Source organism: Mirounga leonina, unplaced genomic scaffold, assembly GCF_011800145.1.
Source record: "Mirounga leonina isolate KUSES-001 unplaced genomic scaffold, KU_Mleo_1.0 Mir_173, whole genome shotgun sequence".
In the NCBI taxonomy this organism is placed as follows: Eukaryota; Metazoa; Chordata; class Mammalia; order Carnivora; family Phocidae; genus Mirounga; species Mirounga leonina.
In genome coordinates this window covers 463,209-479,289 of record NW_023270447.1, presented here as the reverse complement: position 1 = coordinate 479,289, position 16,081 = coordinate 463,209, and the positions used below count along the sequence as shown (strand labels likewise).

The following is a 16,081-nucleotide window of genomic DNA, read 5'->3' as shown; positions in this document are numbered from 1 at the left end:
GCCATACCCCTCCCGACCAGAGAGGAACCCAGCCCCCAGCTCCAGGGGGAGGAAACCCAGTGGGAGGTGGCAAGGAAGCCACCCACAGGCTTCTAAGTTTAGCCCCTGCTCCAGACCACTCCCCTCACCCGCCTCCAAGGCCCAGAGCCAGGCATGACCTCATCCTTTGCTCCAAGACTCCATCCTGCCTGCCCCGGAGTCCTGCCTTTGCAGACTGGGGACCAGCCTGGCAAGCGACTTGGGAGAGATGGGACTCTAGGCTCACGGCCAAGACAGGGACCAGGAGAGAAAGACAGGAAGCTGCCACACATATGTTGGAGCCTGTGGCCTTTATTCGTGCCCCCCACCAAGTAGAGCCAGAGACAAAGTCCCTGTCCAAAGCAGAGATGCCAGGGACCCGGGGCTCGGGGTTACACCCTCCCAGTCCCCTACCCCAGACACTCCTGTGAGCCAGAAGTGTATAAAGTGCTGGTGTGTGATGACCCTCTGGGGAAGGCCTAAGGGATGGAGAGCCCCACCCCTGGACTGAGGCAGCAGCAGGAGGGACTCTGTTCTGGAAGGGCAGGAATTCCTCTAGGTACCCAGAGTGCAGGGAGGGAGGGCCGGCCTACCACCACCACCACCATGGGGGCTGGTGGCGCTGGGGAAACTCAGATGCAGTCCTGGGCTGGAGGGAGCTGAAAAGGGAGCCTTCCACAAGGAGCCCTGACAGGGTGGGGCCAGGAGGTGGGCAGCTTCTGCACCCCTGGGAAGGGAAGGGGGGGGAACGGGAGGCCTGGGTGGTCTCAGAGAATGGGACAACCCCTCCGGCGCTTATTCTTGCGAACCTGGAGGCCGGCCCGAGTGGCCATCTCGAATACCTCCCTCACCCCCTCCTTGGTCTTGGCTGAGCACTCGAGGTAGCCAAAGGCACTGATCCGGTTTGCCATGTCCCGGCCCTCCTCAGATCGCACGGGTTCCTGAGAAGACAGGAGGCCAGAGGTCAAAGGACGCCGCTGGCTAAGTGTACCTCTCCCCACTTTACCCGTAAAGTGTAGTAACTAGAACAAATAATCTCCAGCCCTCACCCCACAAAGCACTCAAGCCCCAGCCACCCCGGGCAGTTTCTAGGCCAGGACCTGAGCCATTAATGTTTACATTAAAAATTGTCTCCATTGGCCCCATATCCCATGGTACACCTTCCTCTGGCCCGAACAATATCCAGCACCTCCTAACCAACCCCCTCACCTCTGTTCTCACTTGTTTCCAATCCAGGCTCTAGGCCTGCCAAAGAAATTTCTCTAACATATAGGTATGACCCAGCTTAAAACTCTGCCATAATTATCCTTCCAGGATAGTCTATATTCCTCATCCTGGCAACTTCATATAGACTCTACCCCTCTGGCCACAGAGCCACTTACCAGGTAAGCCAGGGCCCTCCCTCTGTGGGCTTTCCAGCCATTTCCAATGCCCACACCTCCCCAGGTGTACCCTGATGGCTCGACCACACCCCAAGCAGAGCACCTACTGTAAGAAGCTGTCTCTGAGGACAGGGGTACTCTTAATAGTCCCAACCCAAACCGAATGGACAACAGATGAAGACATTAAAATGCCAGGTGACCTTGGACAAGTCCCTCCATTTCCTGACAATTTCATCAGGACCTGAGGCTAAGGGCCCTTCTGGGGTTCTTCCTCACCGGGGAGGAGGAGGCAAACCTCACCCCACCTCACAAAGGGAGGTCAGCTGGAGGGTAGGCCCTACGAGGGTCATCAGCCCCTCCAGGGGCTCCTGGCCTGGCCACCCCACCCACCTGCTTCATCTTGGCCAGCTCTCTCCTGGTATGCTCATCTTGCCTCAGGTCCTTCTTGTTCCCCACCAGGATGATGGGCACGTTGGGGCAGAAGTGCTTCACCTCCGGGGTCCACTTCTCAGGAATGTTTTCTGCACACGTGTGTCCCAACAGGTGTTGGTGCCTCCGCTTAGGCTAGAAAGCCCCCTCTACCCCCTGCCCCCAGGGCCCTCTTCTCTCCCCACAGCACTGTTAGAGGCTCTTGGGCACAACAGTTCCTTTCACAGCTCAGAGCTCCCCCCCCGCCACAGTACCCCCCCACCGAGCCCTCCCAAGGGCCAGTGTCCTCCCAGGGCAGGAGGATAACAGCACCCCATCTCGGAAGGTGGCTGAAATGAGCCGAGATGACAGGTACCTCGGGTTGGTTGATTCCAAGGGCTTCTCAGTGCCCTTCCTCCAACGCCCTCACCCCCACCTCACCCAGGCTGTCGGGGCTGTCGATGGAGAAGCACATGAGGATGACGTCAGTGTCCGGGTAGGAGAGAGGCCGCAGGCGATCATAGTCTTCCTGCCCAGCTGTGTCCCACAGAGCCAGCTCCACCTGACGCACAGGGCCAGTGAGCCGCTGCCGGAGGGCCCCAGTTCCACCCCTCCCCTGCCACCCAGAGGTCCTCTGAAACCACTGGTCCTTTAGGTTCACTCAACATCTCTCTCCTGAGCACTTGCTCTGTGCCAGGGACAATGCGAGTCACCGTCACACAGTGTAAATAAGGTGTTTCTAGAAATCCTGAGGCATGGGTGCTGGATCTTTATGTAGTTTAGGAGCACCATGATTTGATTTTAAGTCACAAAGACCTTTGAAGGCAGTCTTACCACTATCCCCATTTTGCAGTCAGAGGGGCTTTAAGCTCGGAGGCAAAAGGACTGGGCCCAGATCACAGAGCCAGGGCGTAGAGAACCAGGAGGTGTCTCTAGATTTCCTAAAAGTACAGTTTCGCTTCCTAAATTGTACTGGTTCCAGCAGGGGAAGAGGAGCAGGGATGGATGGATGGTGAGGAAGGACATCGAAGGTCCATGGTGACGGGGCGGGGTTCCCAGGGGAGACAGGAAGGGCCTCGGCCTTCACCTGTTTGCCGTCCACCTCTATGTCTGCGATGTAGTTCTCAAAGACAGTGGGGACATAGACTTCGGGGAACTGATCCTTGCTGAAGACGATGAGGAGGCAGGTCTTCCCACAGGCCCCATCCCCCACGATCACCAGCTTCTTTCTGATCGCAGCCATGGCCGGGGCTGACAGAAAAAAGGCAGGGTGGATTTTGGGAAAAGCCAGTAAATCCAAAAACATTTCTCTGGGGCCCCCAAGACATGGAAACCGAGGCCTCCAGCAAAGAGAGGGAAAGGGGCTTGCTCAGGCGTGCTCTTGCCGAGAACCAATTGTTCGGACAACTGAGCTGTCTCCCTGGGGAGATGAGAATACAGAGACAGGTCTCCCTGGACAGATTAGAATACAGAGGCGAAAGGTGGAGGAACCATCCACCTGGGAACCACCAGCTGTGGGATCCTGGACACTTAGAAGGGTGCTCAGGGATTACGGACATGCCCGGAAGAGCCAGCTTTAATCTGCTATATATACCAGGGCTTCAAGTCAGACTTGATGCGTTACCAGGATTTTGATACTTTTAAAGTTTCATAATCACTAGGGTCCAATCAAGAACACACTGTCCCTCACTCAGGACAAGTCATGCCTGCCCAGTCACAAGTGAGGAGTCCCTCTCCCACAGGCTGGCAGAAGCAACTACCAGGTGACGGGTGGGTAAGGGAAACCGGGCTGAGCATTTCGACAAAAATCACCTCCCTCGGGCCCCAGAAGCCTGCAAAGGTGGATGGTGCGCTTCCCATTTTGACGCATTGGGAAAGTGAGGCTCAGTAAGGTTACGACATGTTCCGAGTTGTGGCAGGGATGGCATTCAAGGCAGGGCTGTGGGACTCCGGGGTCTGTTGCCTTTTCTACCTATCTCCCCAGAGATGGGAAAAAGAGCAGAGGCAGGGAAACCCAGACAGAGGGCAGTGGCAGCAGCTAACTGGCTTCCCTGGCCCACCCCAACCCTGTCCCCAAAGCCATCCCTGAGTCACACAAAGGAGGCTCAGTCCCGGCAGTGCCCACAGCCCACATTCGGGCAGTCTGCCCTCCTCCCCCCTTCCTCCTGGGCCTGGCAGCAACACTGGGTCACTCAGCCCCAGGCAGGGGACAATGACCACACTGTAGGGAACCACACATCCACCACAGCAGAGTGACTGAGAATAATCCACTAGGGAGTCCCCTCCACCCACCCCCTGGAACAGCCCCTTCCTCCCCTCTCTGTCCAGCTCACCCCAAGACCCTGCCCACCCCTCCCTGTGACTCAGGGCGAGCAGTCAGCTTCCTGAGGTTTCTGCAGGTCCCCGGCCCCCAACACACCCGAGCAAGCATCTGCACAGTTCATCACACCTACCCAGCCTCCCTGCCCCTGAGCCAAGCCTCACTTCCTCCCTCCCTGGGGAGAGGAGCTGCCCTCTGGCCGGCTGAGTTTCTCAAGCCTCCAGCCTTGGAGGAAGAGGGGGCGGGCTCCAGAGCCGAGATGCCGTCGAGGCTGTTGGGAAGGGGGAGGGGGCTAGAGCCCAAGCTGGGAGGAGCTCCCAAAAAAGAGCTGAACATGGGCCAGTGGCCTCACCAACCAGACAGGGAGTAGTTAAGAGCGGAGGGGATGGTAACCTGATCTCTATCCCAAACCTGGCTTTTTCTCTCAGTCCCACATCCTGTCAAACGGGGCTGAACTCTTGTACTCCCCACAGACCACCACCACCCCACAGCCCTGGCTTGGTCTGTCTTTCAGGAAAGCGAATGCTCCAAGCCCAAAGCTAGTTCTCTTCAACGGTGGGATCCTGGGTGGCCTGCCTCCTCTACACACACACACACACACACACACACACACACACACACGCACAAAACGGGGATGAGAGGAAGTGGATATGAGTCAGAATTTATAGGAGTTGAGAGGATACCGCCACACTCTCCCCACCTCAAAAGGGGCTCTCTCCCCAGTACCCCGAGAGACAGGCAAGAAGGCATTCACCATGCCAGCAGATCCCCTTCAAAAATGGACACCACCTTCAAAAAGGGGGTGCTCCCTGGAGATTCTGCCCAGGTGATCAGCTCCCCCCACCCACTCCCGCTAGTCCCATCGGTCCAGCTAGTTCCATTGGTCCAGCTGGGTGAAAACAGGCTGGGGTAGCCCCGCCTGGGATGGGCAGTGTTGATGAAGGGCAGTCACCCCCATGGTGAGCACCAGTTGCTAAGGTGTGAGCGTGCCACTGGCCTCGGACAGCAGGGCAGTCTAGGTGGCACCAGATGGCACCAGGTGGCACCAGATGGCGGGAGCCATGGGACAGAATTCAGGGGCAAAGACATGCATTAAGTGACCTGGAGCCCCCAGCTCAATGAGAAGACTTTCCCTTCGGGCTCTCATTGGGTAAGAAGAGCAGCTGGCCTAGGCCAGGCCAGGACACTAGGCCCAAGGCCAACATGGCAAGGAAAACAGCTCCCTGTGAGAGGCAGCCCCAGAAGAACTGCCCCACTGACCCTAAGAGGGGCACCCAAACCCTGACAGAGGCTGGAATGGAGCCTGACGCTCCTGGGATCTTCAGGCAGACAAGACATCCCACCCTCTCTCTCCTCAAGCATTCTCTAGATTTCCAGATGACCCGGGGTGGGCTGTAACCTGCAGGCCAGCCCTGAGGGCTAGGGGAGGAATCAGATACCGTCTCAACTTTAAAATCAGAAGTGAGCATAGGACTGAGCCTCGAACCCTCCCAGTCCAAAGCCCCAAAATAATCTTTAGCCAGGTTTGCGGGGTGCAAGGGAGGGAGGGGTCTGGAGGAGAGGAGATTCTTGCACACATAAAAAGGAGCTAGACCCTTCCCAATCTCCCCTACCTCCCGCCGCAGGTACACTCCAGGAACCTTCTAGGGAGGCGTCCAGACCTCTGGGAGCAGTGGCAGCCCCCCCTGGTCACACCACGCCCCTGTTCCCGCCATTCCACCGGTCCGGCCTGGGGGAATTTGCACCTCCAGGCGGATTCGTGCCCGGACTCACACCCCGGCCCACGTCCACATCGGGCCACCCGGCCTGGGAGCCAGAGCAGCTGGACTGGGGCTCCCTCGCGGAGACCCTCAGTTGCGTCCTGGCTTCTCGCCCGGCGGGGAAGGTTCCGGGAAGCCGGGAGGGGAAGGGCAGAGACCCAGGCTCCGACACAGGAGGCGAGAGGCCCCGCGGGGCAGTTCCCGGAGTGGGGTGGGGGACAGCCCTCGCCGCGGCCCAGGGAGGGGCCAGCCGGGCTGACCCCAGCACAGCCCGGCGCGCTCTGGCCGAAGCCCCCTCCCCGCCCGGCGCCCAGAGCTCCGGCCAAGCGGTGGAGGGCGAAAGTGCTCTCCCGGGGACGAGTTCCCGGGACGCCCCGCCACCCCAGTCCCCGGCCCCGAGTACCTTCCGCTCCGCTGCCTCCAGCTGCGCGGCCAGTGCCGGAGGCTGAGACTGACCCGGGGGCCCCGCCCCGCCCTCCTTCAGCGCCGCGCCGGGGCGGGGCGGGCCCGGCAGGGGGAGGGACCGGCCGGGTTGGGGCGGCCCTTGGCTCCGCCTGCCCACAGCCCAGGATGGGGCCACCGCGCTCGCCCCGGCTGCTGGCCGGGGGTCGAGGGTGGAATCCCTGGCCGGTCGGGGAGTGGGCGGCGGGCGGGACCCCTGGAGGACTCAGCCTCTGCCCCGCCTTCCAGCGCCCAGGGGCGGACCGGCGTCGGGAAAGTTGTGAGGCGCTCGGGGTGCGGTCGGGAAAGGGCCGCTGCTGCCCTCCCGTGGCCAAGCGGCCACGCGCGCCTACACCCGCTGCGACCTCGCGGGAGGGGGCTGCGGAAGACGGCCGCCCCCAGCTAGTAGAACCCTGCCGCGTAAGTACTGCCCAACCTCACGCCCCAGCCTTGAGGACTTTCGGATCCCTTGAGACCCAGGCCACCTTTCCACTTGACAGTTCCCTTCCCCCTGCCTGGAATTTCCTTGAGTCCAATTACTGAGTACCCGTCAAAGGGCACTCCTGGAGGCTTTTCCTGATCCCCAGCTGGGAAGTCAACTTCCATCCCCAGTGCGTTATTTCGGTGCCGCTAGGGCCAAGTGTCCCTTGGCCCGGTCTGATACGTCACATCGGGTATTTACCTACCCGTGTATCTCTTTCTGTCAAGGTGGATAAGGATGGAGGATGAGGACGTCTACCAATACTTCATTAGTTTGTGACCTGTTGGCTACATAGTTCAGTCCTTTTATTTATTTATTTATTTATTTATTTATTTATTTATTTATTTTTTAAGATTTTATTCATTTATTTGACAGAGGGAGAGAGCGAGAGAGGGAACACAAGCAGGGGGAGTGGGAGAGGGAGAGGCAGGCCACCCGCAGAGCGGGGAGCCCGATGCGGGGCTCGACCCCAGACCCCAGGACCATGACCTGAGCCGAAGGCAGACGCGCAACGATAGTTCAGTCCTTTTAGTACTCATCACGGATCTTGGGGTTAAGTATACCCATCTCCTTTTGCCTGTAAGGAAACTGAGGCTCAGAGAAGTGGCTTGCCTAAATCTTTGTGATTTGTATGGAACAGAGTGAGAGTTCAGACAGTCAGGCCCGTCTGGTTCCAGAGTTGGTGCTCTCTCCCCGCTGTCCTTTATCCCCCTCCCACCTGTCGCTCCCCACTGCCTAGCATGTTGTGTGGCAGGTACGTTTTTCAAGAAATATTCTCTGGGGCGCCTGGGTGGCTCAGTTGGTTAAGCGACTGCCTTCGGCTTAGGTCATGATCCTGGAGCCCTGGGATTGAGTCCCGCATCGGGCTCCCTGCTCAGCAGGGAGTCTGCTTCTCTCTCTGACCCTCCCCCCTCTCATGTGCTCTCTCTCAAATAAATAAATAAAATCTTTTAAAAAAAAAAAAAGAAATATTCTCTGAATGAATGAACGTCAGGAGTCATGTAGATTTTAAAGCTCTGAAGTGCAGCCCACACATTTGATAAATGAGTAAGCTGAGGTCCAGAGAAGTTTGGTCCCCAGGCCTCTTCACCCGCTCAATAAACATACACTGCAGATTGATTTCGGTCTTCAAAGAACTTAACAGTCCAAATGCAAACACAAACAACTTAAAGATATCAAGTTATTGAATCCTTATGGCATGCCCCTGGCTCCACAGACAGACATGAACTCCTTTAGTCCTTACAACAACTCTGTGAGGTAGCACTGTTACTTCCATTTTGCTGAGAAGCAAATTGAGGCTCAGAGAGGTTGCAGAGCTAGTGGTGGGTTTGGCACCAGGACCTGGATAGGAGGACTCTAGAGCCTCTGCCCTTAACTGCTACTCCATGTTATATTTACAGGAGGCAGTGGTTGTGCTGGAGGCACGCAAGGGCTATGGGATACCCGGCCCTGAAGGACGAGTCAGGTTTTCCAGATAAGGTGATGAGTAGATGTTAAGTGGGTTGGAGCCACAATAGGCCCCAAGAGTTACGGAACCCCCAGGAGAGTGGGGGTGGGGCTGAAAGATAGGGCTAGGGAAGGACGCGGTGGCCAGATCATGAATGTCCTTGTCTGCCACACTCAAGAGTTGAGTGTTGATTTTGGTCTAGGGGCAGTAGGGAGCCACTGAAATGTTCTCTCAAGGGAATAACCAACTTGGATTCCCACTGTGGAAAGGTTACATTCAGGGATACAGGGGCATGACCTGGAGATAGAGTTAAAAGCCTAATGTAGTAGTAACAGTAGGGGTGGGGATAGGTGGACAAATAGGAAATATATTTTGTGATATATAATCAACAGCACGTAGTGATTGATTCACTTGCTGGGGAAGAGCCAGAATCCAAAGGTGACCAACGCTAAGATTTCTAACTTGGGCTGATGAGCTGATACCCATGGACATGATGAACCAGGAGAAGGCACACGTTTGTAGGGAAATGGTAGATTCCATTTGAAGTACGCTGAGTTGAAATGCCCGTGGGATATCTAGATGTTCAGGAGACAGGTAGGACATGTGGGCCTAAAGCTCAGGAAAGATCTGGGGGAAATACTGACTTGGAAGTGGATGCGAGCACGCGGAGTGGGACAAGCAGAAGGGGGAGACGGAACCTGGGAGCACTACATTTTTAGGACTGCTTTGCTGTTCTTTCCACCACCTGAAAGAGCCTTTTGGTTTCTAATCAAAGTAAATAAAGACACACATCTTTTTTTAAAGATTTTAGTTATTTATTTAACAGAGAGAGACACAGCGAGAGAGGGAACACAAGCAGGGGGAGTGGGAGAGGGAGAAGCAGGCTTCCCACCGAGCAGGGAGCCCGATGCGGGGCTCGATCCTAGGACCCTGGGATCATGACCTGAGCCAAAGGCAGACACTTAACAACTGAGCCACCCAGGTGCCCCAAGACACATATTTTTATCCATCTGGTTTATTTGCCACTAGCTATTAGTTTTGGATCTGACACCCCCTTCTTCAGTCACGTTACCACTAAAGGAGGTCAGGGAGACAAGTTCAGAGTTTGGGTCAGCAGAGGGTAAGCATGGAGAGGCTAGGAGGGTGGTGGGAGGGGTGGGGCTGAGCCCCTCAGGAGTAACTGCCTGGCCCCCCTAGAGGGATGACGAAGACCGAGATGTCATCCCCGGAACCCAGCTTGTTGTTGGGGAGACGCCAGCCACGGTCCCTGGGGATGCCCCGGGCCCCCAGGACCAGAGCTTGGGCCAGAGCTGTGTACCTGCCAGAAGCACACGTGCACATTCATGTTCCAACATGTATATGGGAAGAGCGATACACAGGCCCTCATGTGGGGCCCCCAGCATTGCTTCCCTTTGCCCCTACCTTCCCCACTGTCACCCCCGCCCCCACCGCCATACGAGCCCTACCTGCTGGCGTCATTGGGCTCATAGGCTGAAAGCACCCTGTCCACAGTGGCAGCTACCTCCCAGTCACTGGTCACATCCCACAGTCCATCTGTTCCCAGGACTAGCACGTCATCTGGGCAGTGCTCGTACTGCCTCAGGTCATACACTCGCACCTGGTGGGGAGAAGAGAGTGGAGAAGGAGCTGGGGGACAAAGGGACCCTGGGAGAAAGCCAGCCCGGGGCCCCCAGAGGGAAGGTATAGTTGAGGAAGCCCCCATACGGCTCACCTCAGGGAAGCAGGAGAGGAAGGGCTTGATGGGCAGAGTGGAGCTGCAGACCTTGAGGTTGTGGTCTCCCAAACCCCGGGTCACTCCAATGGTGGCCATCACTCGAGCCTAAAGGGAATGAGTACGGGTGCTGCCACGGCCCTCTCCCAGTCTCTGAAGCTGTGGGCCCTCCCACCCCTGCCCTGGGGTAGAACCTCCACCTCCCTAGACAGGTTGTGGTGGGTCCTCCTGCCCTCTCCCACCTCTACCATGGAGTTTACCTTTTTGCCCTCCCCACAGACCAGAGGAAACCTGAGATCCTCCAGCTCGATCTTTTTGTAGGCCCTGGGGAGGGGGGGAGCAGAGGACGCATCACCCAGGCATCAAAGCCCCTCTCCTGGAGGAGCCATGCCCCTCACACAAACCCCTAAGAAGGACCACATGCCCCCAGCCCCCAGACTGGCCCCGCCTCCAGCTTCCACCTTGCTGCTGGTAAGGGACTGGTTGTGCTACCATGGGAACGGGCCCCAGCTCTGAAGGAAGTGTTACCAGCCGGTCATGTTCTGGTCCCGGTACAGCATCCTCTGCCCCAGCTCCTTGGGCTGAATTCTGCGGGGGAACTCAAGGTGGGTGAATTCACCACCTAGCAGCTCTGGTTTCAGGAAGCCCTGCGGTTGGGAGTGGCCGGACAGAGCAGAGGGCCAGGGGGGCATTAGGCTTAGAGCACACCCTGCCGTACAGATGAGGTTAATTACAGCAGGGCCTTAAATGGGGTTTCTTTACCATGTGCCATGCACTGTTCTAATACGAATAAAGTATATGAACTCGCCGAACCTCAGGACAACCCTTAAGGCAGGAGCTACTGATGCCACTTAAGGGAACCATCTGCACGTCAAACAATGAGCAAAGGGCTTGAACCAGGATTCAGTCCCAGGCAGTCCAGCTCCAGAGTCAGTACTTTAAAGCACTAAACCATACTGCCTCTCAGGGGCCTTGGCTACTTCCTTTCCCCGCCTCTGACTCCACTTCCTTCCTCAGCGGGGGCCACAGTGGGAGCCCCAGTGGGAGCCCTGGAGTAGCCCACATTCCTTCCTGCTACGTACTCTACCAGCTCAGCCATTGCTGCTGAGCAGGAGCAGCCTTCCCAGTGAGCAGCCAGTAAGGAGCGGTCTGGGTGGTGAGGGTGGGGCCACAAGCCACAGAGAGCCACGAGAGTCAACAAAGAACGGGAGCAGGAAGGTTAGTTCCTACTTACAAGCAGCTGAAGACGCTGGCGCTCAGTCTCCGGGGTGAACTCGCGGGACATGGGAATGATTTCACCATTCCGGACAATGATGGCTCTGCCCAGAGAAAGAAAAGGTTTGGGCTGGGCTCTCCTCAGCCCCCTTGTGGAGAATTCCAGAAAGACCAGGGCTTCCCCACAATGACCCTTGGGGTTCCTCACCCAGACCCCCATCTTTCCTCCCCTTGTGGCTATTTCTGGCCATCCCTTATGTCTGTGACCGCTCCTGACACCATCCCTCCCTCCAGTTTTTGATTTGTAACACCCACCACCTCATTCTCTTCTATTCCCCCATCCCAGAGGGTGACCCCCTCCCCCCTCCCCATACCTGCTGTCCCCTGCATTGGCCACATACACCTTGCCTAGCAAGTAGACCACAACCAGTGCACAGCAGCCCCCCTCCACTTGGTGGCCATGCCGCTCCCGGGCCATCTGCTCATCCTGCCATGTGAGGAAGGGTCAGAGGGGGTGAATGAAGAACAGGTTCCAGGCCCACAACCACTGCCCCCATCTGCAGAAATAAACTGGCCCAGCCAAGCCACACTGGAGGAGGGGAGGGCAGACATGGGTATAACTCCCCCTTCCCTCCCCTCTGAACCAAGCTCTGCTCAGGCCCTCAAAGGTGTTGTGGGTACTCAGGGCCCCTTAGGCTATTTGATTCCCGTACAGAGTTGACCAGAGTATCTGCCTAGCAGGTTCCTGCCCGGGGACCACCCACTCACCATGAACTGGAAGGCATTCTCTATGGCCCCCACTACCAGGCTCTCATGGGTCACTTCCTTCTGTGAAGACCAGCAGGACTGAGGACCAACCAAGTGAGAAGAATCAGAGGAACCTGGGGCTCCTGGGGTAGACGGGAGGCAGAGGGGAGGTGGCGAGGGGTCCTGGAGTATCTCTACCAGGTCCTTTAGCTGCTCCCGGATGTGGCGGTGCAGGAGCCTGGAGGCCATTTCGGCAGCTCCGCCCCCTGCATGCCCATCAAACAGGCCCCAGTAGTAGAAGCAGAGTCCCTGGTGGAGGAAAAGTTGGAGGTGAATGAGGGAGTGTGTGTGTGTGTGTGTGTGTGTGTGTGTGATACAAGGAGAAGAGCAAGACTCTAGGCAACCATACAAACATCAGAGAGGAGGTCAGACTTTGGTATGAAAGGCAAATTAGATTTATTCACTCATTTACCAAGGGCCTATTATGTGTCAGAAAGTAAAGCATCAAAAAAAGCCAAACTCGGAGGATAAAAGATACAAAAATAAACATTGGCAATGAATTAAATCATCCATAAATACAGGAGCACCTACATTCTAACTGGTAAATGGAACATTTATCCTGACATTCTAACTGGTCAATGTCAGTTCTGTGCCAGAGGTAGAAGCTTCTGTGCCAGAGGTAGAAAGCTAGTTGGGTGAGGAGTTAGGTCTGAGATTTATAACTGGATGCCTAGAATCCGCGGGGAGAGGTGTCACCATCTCTGGAGGCGAGGGAAGGGGGTGGGGGCTTACCTGGCCTTGGCTAGGCTCCCTAGGCGCCCCTGAAACACTCCTCCGACCTTCCACATACACCACCTCACAGCAAGCCTGGTCCTCATTGTGCCGACTTTTGCCAGCGTTGATGACCCTGCCAGGCCAGAGTGACCACATCAGGTTGGACACCAGGCCAGGTCCTGGAATAACCCCCACCTTAGACACACACACCCTCTCTAGCCTGCTGGCCAAACCTAGAAAGGTCATAGCCACCTGGGATCCAGGCCAGAAAGAGGAGGAGAAGGGAGGCAGGGCAAGGCACAAGGAATACCATCTGGGCGTCAGGCCCCACCACCTCACAGAAAGGCCAGCAGCAGCTTGTTCCTGCCTCGGTTCCCCGGTCCCTGGCAAAGGGCGCACCCCCACGGGCTGCTGGGGAAGGGGCTGGGCAGGGGCAGCAGGAGATCTTAACCACCCTGCTTGCCAAGACCCTCCATCCCACCCTGGAGCCTAATCAACTTTTCTAGTGCCTCCTCCACAGCACCCCACCCTCATGGGCACACCCACCTTTATCTTAAAATCATCCAGTGAAAGTTTCTGCTGCTTTGGCAGTGAGGAAGTGCTCGAGCCCAGACAGGGAAACAGGAATTGAAATAGGGTAGGGGTGGAAGCCCACCTGGACTGCGCAGGAGCCACAGAACCACCAACTCTTCTCAAACAGAAAGCTAAAGGAGCTAGTGGTGGGGCCCGGGGTCTACCAGCCACCACCCTCAGCGACCTCAGCGCCCCCATCTCCCTCAGTGCTCTGCTTTCCCAGTAGATACATTAAAAATACACGCGGCCTGGGGGTCAGCCGGCGGCTCCACACTACGACCGGGCGTCCACTTCTTTGCGAGGCCAGTGCCATGCCCTCCCTCCGAGAGGCATTCAAAGGGGACCCTCCTGCTTCCCCGGGCGGCGCCCTCCCTCGCCCCTGGGGAAGCCGGAGGCCGCCTGGTGTCGCGGGCTATTTCTGGGTGTGGAGGGGGAGGGGAACGGTAAGAGGGACAGAGAACTGGGGCGCTGGGGTCGGGAAGCCCAGGAGCGAGTTTCTCCAGCCGCCATCTCCTCTATTAAAAGGGCACCCCCCCTCCTTGAATCCCCGCCTCCCTTAGCCATTAAACTGCCGGGCCCCGACTGAGAACTGGCCAACTCATCCTCCACGGGGCCCTCCACCCTCCGGGCTCTGGAAGGGAACAAGGTCCTGAGGCAGCGCGGGTGAGAGTAGTCAACGAGCTGAAAGGGCCTGAGGAAGACTGCACCGACTTGAGAAAGGGCTTAAGGGGGCGGGGGGGGGGTCGCTGCGGCCCGAAGCCCAAAGGAAAGCAAAGGTCCTGGGAGAAGGGAACTCCTCGCGCCGCGCACGGCGAGGGGCACGCAGCCCAGCGCCGGGGATGCCCAGCTGGGGAAGGGGCTGGGGGCTGGGGGTCCCATCCTGCCCAGGGTCTTCCCGGGGGCGCTCACTCGGCGTAGCCCGTGCTCCAGGGCAGGCGACGGCCGGTGTCCGGGGGGCTTTGCACAGCCCGGCCAGCGTGGTCGTCGGCGCGTCGCAGCCCCCCTGGGCTCAGCTGCAGGAAGGTCGGTCGGGAGAAGCTCGCTCGAGCCTCTACTGTCTTCGCCGGCGCTGCGCTCTCAGCCCTCGCCGGAGGGCTCCTGGGCGCTTCTGGAGGAGCGGCGGTCTGCGCCAAGGGCGCGTTGGGCAGATCTGGGGACTTGGGGCGCGGAGGCGGGGCGCCCCCAGAGCTCACCAGGTGCGCCACGGCCGAGCGCACCCGGCTTAGCATGCTGCCTCCCTGCCCCGCCCTCGGCCGTGGCCCCGCCCCGAGGCGGCCCCGCCCCTAGGGCGCGCGGTGGGCGGTGCTCGCTCCTGCGGGCTCTTCCCGTCCATTGGCTCTGGGCGGGCAGGGCGGGTCGCGGCAAAACTTCCTCCTGCTCTGGGCCGCCCCCGGCACCGCCCCACCAGCTCGCTGCTCTCCCCGCCGCGTTCAGGCTTCGCTCCGCCTCAGTTTCTTTGGGGAAGAAGGGTCTGCTGTTGTGGGAAGGGGACCGAGGGAAGCACATCCTATTTCATACGTGCTCTAGATGAGACATCAGCTAGACCTTCCCCATTGTGAAAGGGGGGCGGGGGTAGTGTCTCCTCGCCCTCGGTTCAGCCAGGAGGGTGATGGAACTGGTGACTTCAGAGCGAAACCGGCAGCTTCCGCCACCGCTGGGTGTGAGGCACCTGGTGTGACAATACCTCTGGCTGAGGCTGCTGGAGTGAGAGCGACGGCGAGGGGCTGGTGCTGGGTGTGCTGTGAGGGTGCTGAGGACGCGGGCTGGAGCCGACCATCCTGAATTAGGGAGCCGGGGGTAAGTTCTTGGGCTCCTGACGGCGCTGTTCCCCATCGACGACCACCTCTAGATCTGGGAGAGCGGTTGCCACTCTGACTCCACTTTCCTTCTCAGGACCCAATTTCCCTCCACATTTAGGCCTCCCCTGACCACAGCAGGGCTAGTTAATAAGGATAACAACAATATGTGTTCGGACTTACTATATAGTAGGCCCGCTACAAAGCACTTGCCATATATTAGACCATTTATACCAAATAGCAGCCCTTCAAGGTGGGTTTTATGTTCTTTTTACCGATGACGCGCCTGTCATTTTACAGGACTTGCCGCAAGAGGTCACACAGCCAACGAGAGACTCACACTCGTGCCAGTCCCCAAACGCCCAAACTCCGTTCTGTCTGATGAGCCAAGCTGATTTGTCGGGATCGTGGAGGAGGGGCTAAGGAGGAGGTGAATGGCAGAGAGAAGAGTGAGGGTTACCCCTCTTTGACCTTCCTCCTCTGAAGGCAGAGGCTGAGCCTGCAGGCTGAACAAGATCCGTAGGCACCGCCAGGGGGAGACAGAGGCCAGGCTAAGCGCTTGCTTGTAAGGGAGAAGTGGTGCTGAGTCCAAAGAGACCTGTTCCTAAGGCAGCTATCAGGGAATTGATCAGTACATCTCCAGAGACACCTCCTACCCCAGGCACTGTCCAAATGGGGACAAGGCCCTGTGGCCCTAATGCAAGTCAGGGTAGCCCTCAGGAATCACTGGCACCGAGTTCATGGTTGGGACTCCATCTTTGGGCTCTGTGGGCAGAATGCTCCCTGAACATAACCCTCTCTGTTCCTGAGCTAAAATGTGCCCCCAGAACGGGTGGCTTTCCTCGCCGCTTCCAAATAAAAATCGCACACTGGTTATTCAGGTATTTTTTTAATATATATTTATTTATTTATTTATTTATTTATTTATTTATTTATTTGAGACAGAGAGAGAGAACATGAGCTGGGGGGAGGGGAGGTGCAGAGGGA

General features: G+C 57.7%; 2 protein-coding genes across 3 annotated transcripts; both read right to left on the bottom strand.

Moving 5' to 3' along the window:
* Positions 1-310: 310 nt before the first annotated feature.
* Positions 311-6,397, bottom strand: RHOC (ras homolog family member C). Its single transcript, XM_035017762.1, has 5 exons — positions 6,292-6,397; positions 2,896-3,059; positions 2,250-2,370; positions 1,791-1,921; positions 311-959 (listed from the first exon to the last, which is right to left on the bottom strand). Exons 2-5 carry the CDS (start codon positions 3,049-3,051, stop codon positions 786-788), a joined length of 582 nt encoding a protein of 193 aa, XP_034873653.1. The 5' UTR covers positions 3,052-3,059; positions 6,292-6,397; the 3' UTR covers positions 311-785.
* Positions 6,398-9,161: 2,764 nt separating this feature from the next.
* On the bottom strand, positions 9,162-14,541 carry PPM1J (protein phosphatase, Mg2+/Mn2+ dependent 1J). Of its 2 annotated transcripts, XM_035017743.1 has the most exons (10): positions 14,208-14,541; positions 12,744-12,858; positions 11,973-12,260; positions 11,579-11,691; positions 11,224-11,308; positions 10,518-10,636; positions 10,250-10,313; positions 9,990-10,097; positions 9,724-9,875; positions 9,163-9,575 (listed from the first exon to the last, which is right to left on the bottom strand). In XM_035017743.1, the coding sequence occupies exons 1-10, from the start codon at positions 14,525-14,527 to the stop codon at positions 9,428-9,430; spliced, it is 1,512 nt and encodes a 503-aa protein (XP_034873634.1). In that variant the 5' UTR covers positions 14,528-14,541; the 3' UTR covers positions 9,163-9,427. The 2 variants fall into 2 exon arrangements, with proteins under 2 accessions (XP_034873635.1, XP_034873634.1); XM_035017744.1 differs by lacking the exons at positions 10,250-10,313; positions 10,518-10,636 and having other exon boundaries at positions 9,162-9,575.
* Positions 14,542-16,081: the final 1,540 nt, after the last annotated feature.

Bases quoted from the DNA above. Each gene is read 5' to 3' on its own strand.
- RHOC (XM_035017762.1), bottom strand. From the start codon at position 3,051: ATGGCTGCGATCAGAAAGAAGCTGGTGATCGTGGGGGATGGGGCCTGT. The intron at 2,371-2,895 runs GTGAAGGCCGAG...CCTGTGCGTCAG, and splicing joins TAGAGGTGGACGGCAAACAG to GTGGAGCTGGCTCTGTGGGA. The intron at 960-1,790 runs GTGGGTGGGGTG...CTGTCTTCTCAG, and splicing joins AGCTGGCCAAGATGAAGCAG to GAACCCGTGCGATCTGAGGA.
- PPM1J (XM_035017743.1), bottom strand. From the start codon at position 14,527: ATGCTAAGCCGGGTGCGCTCGGCCGTGGCGCACCTGGTGAGCTCTGGG. The intron at 12,261-12,743 runs GTAAGCCCCCAC...TTCCTCCACCAG, and splicing joins GGGAGCCTAGCCAAGGCCAG to GGACTCTGCTTCTACTACTG. The intron at 9,876-9,989 runs GTGAGCCGTATG...TCTCCCCACCAG, and splicing joins TCCTCTCCTGCTTCCCTGAG to GTGCGAGTGTATGACCTGAG.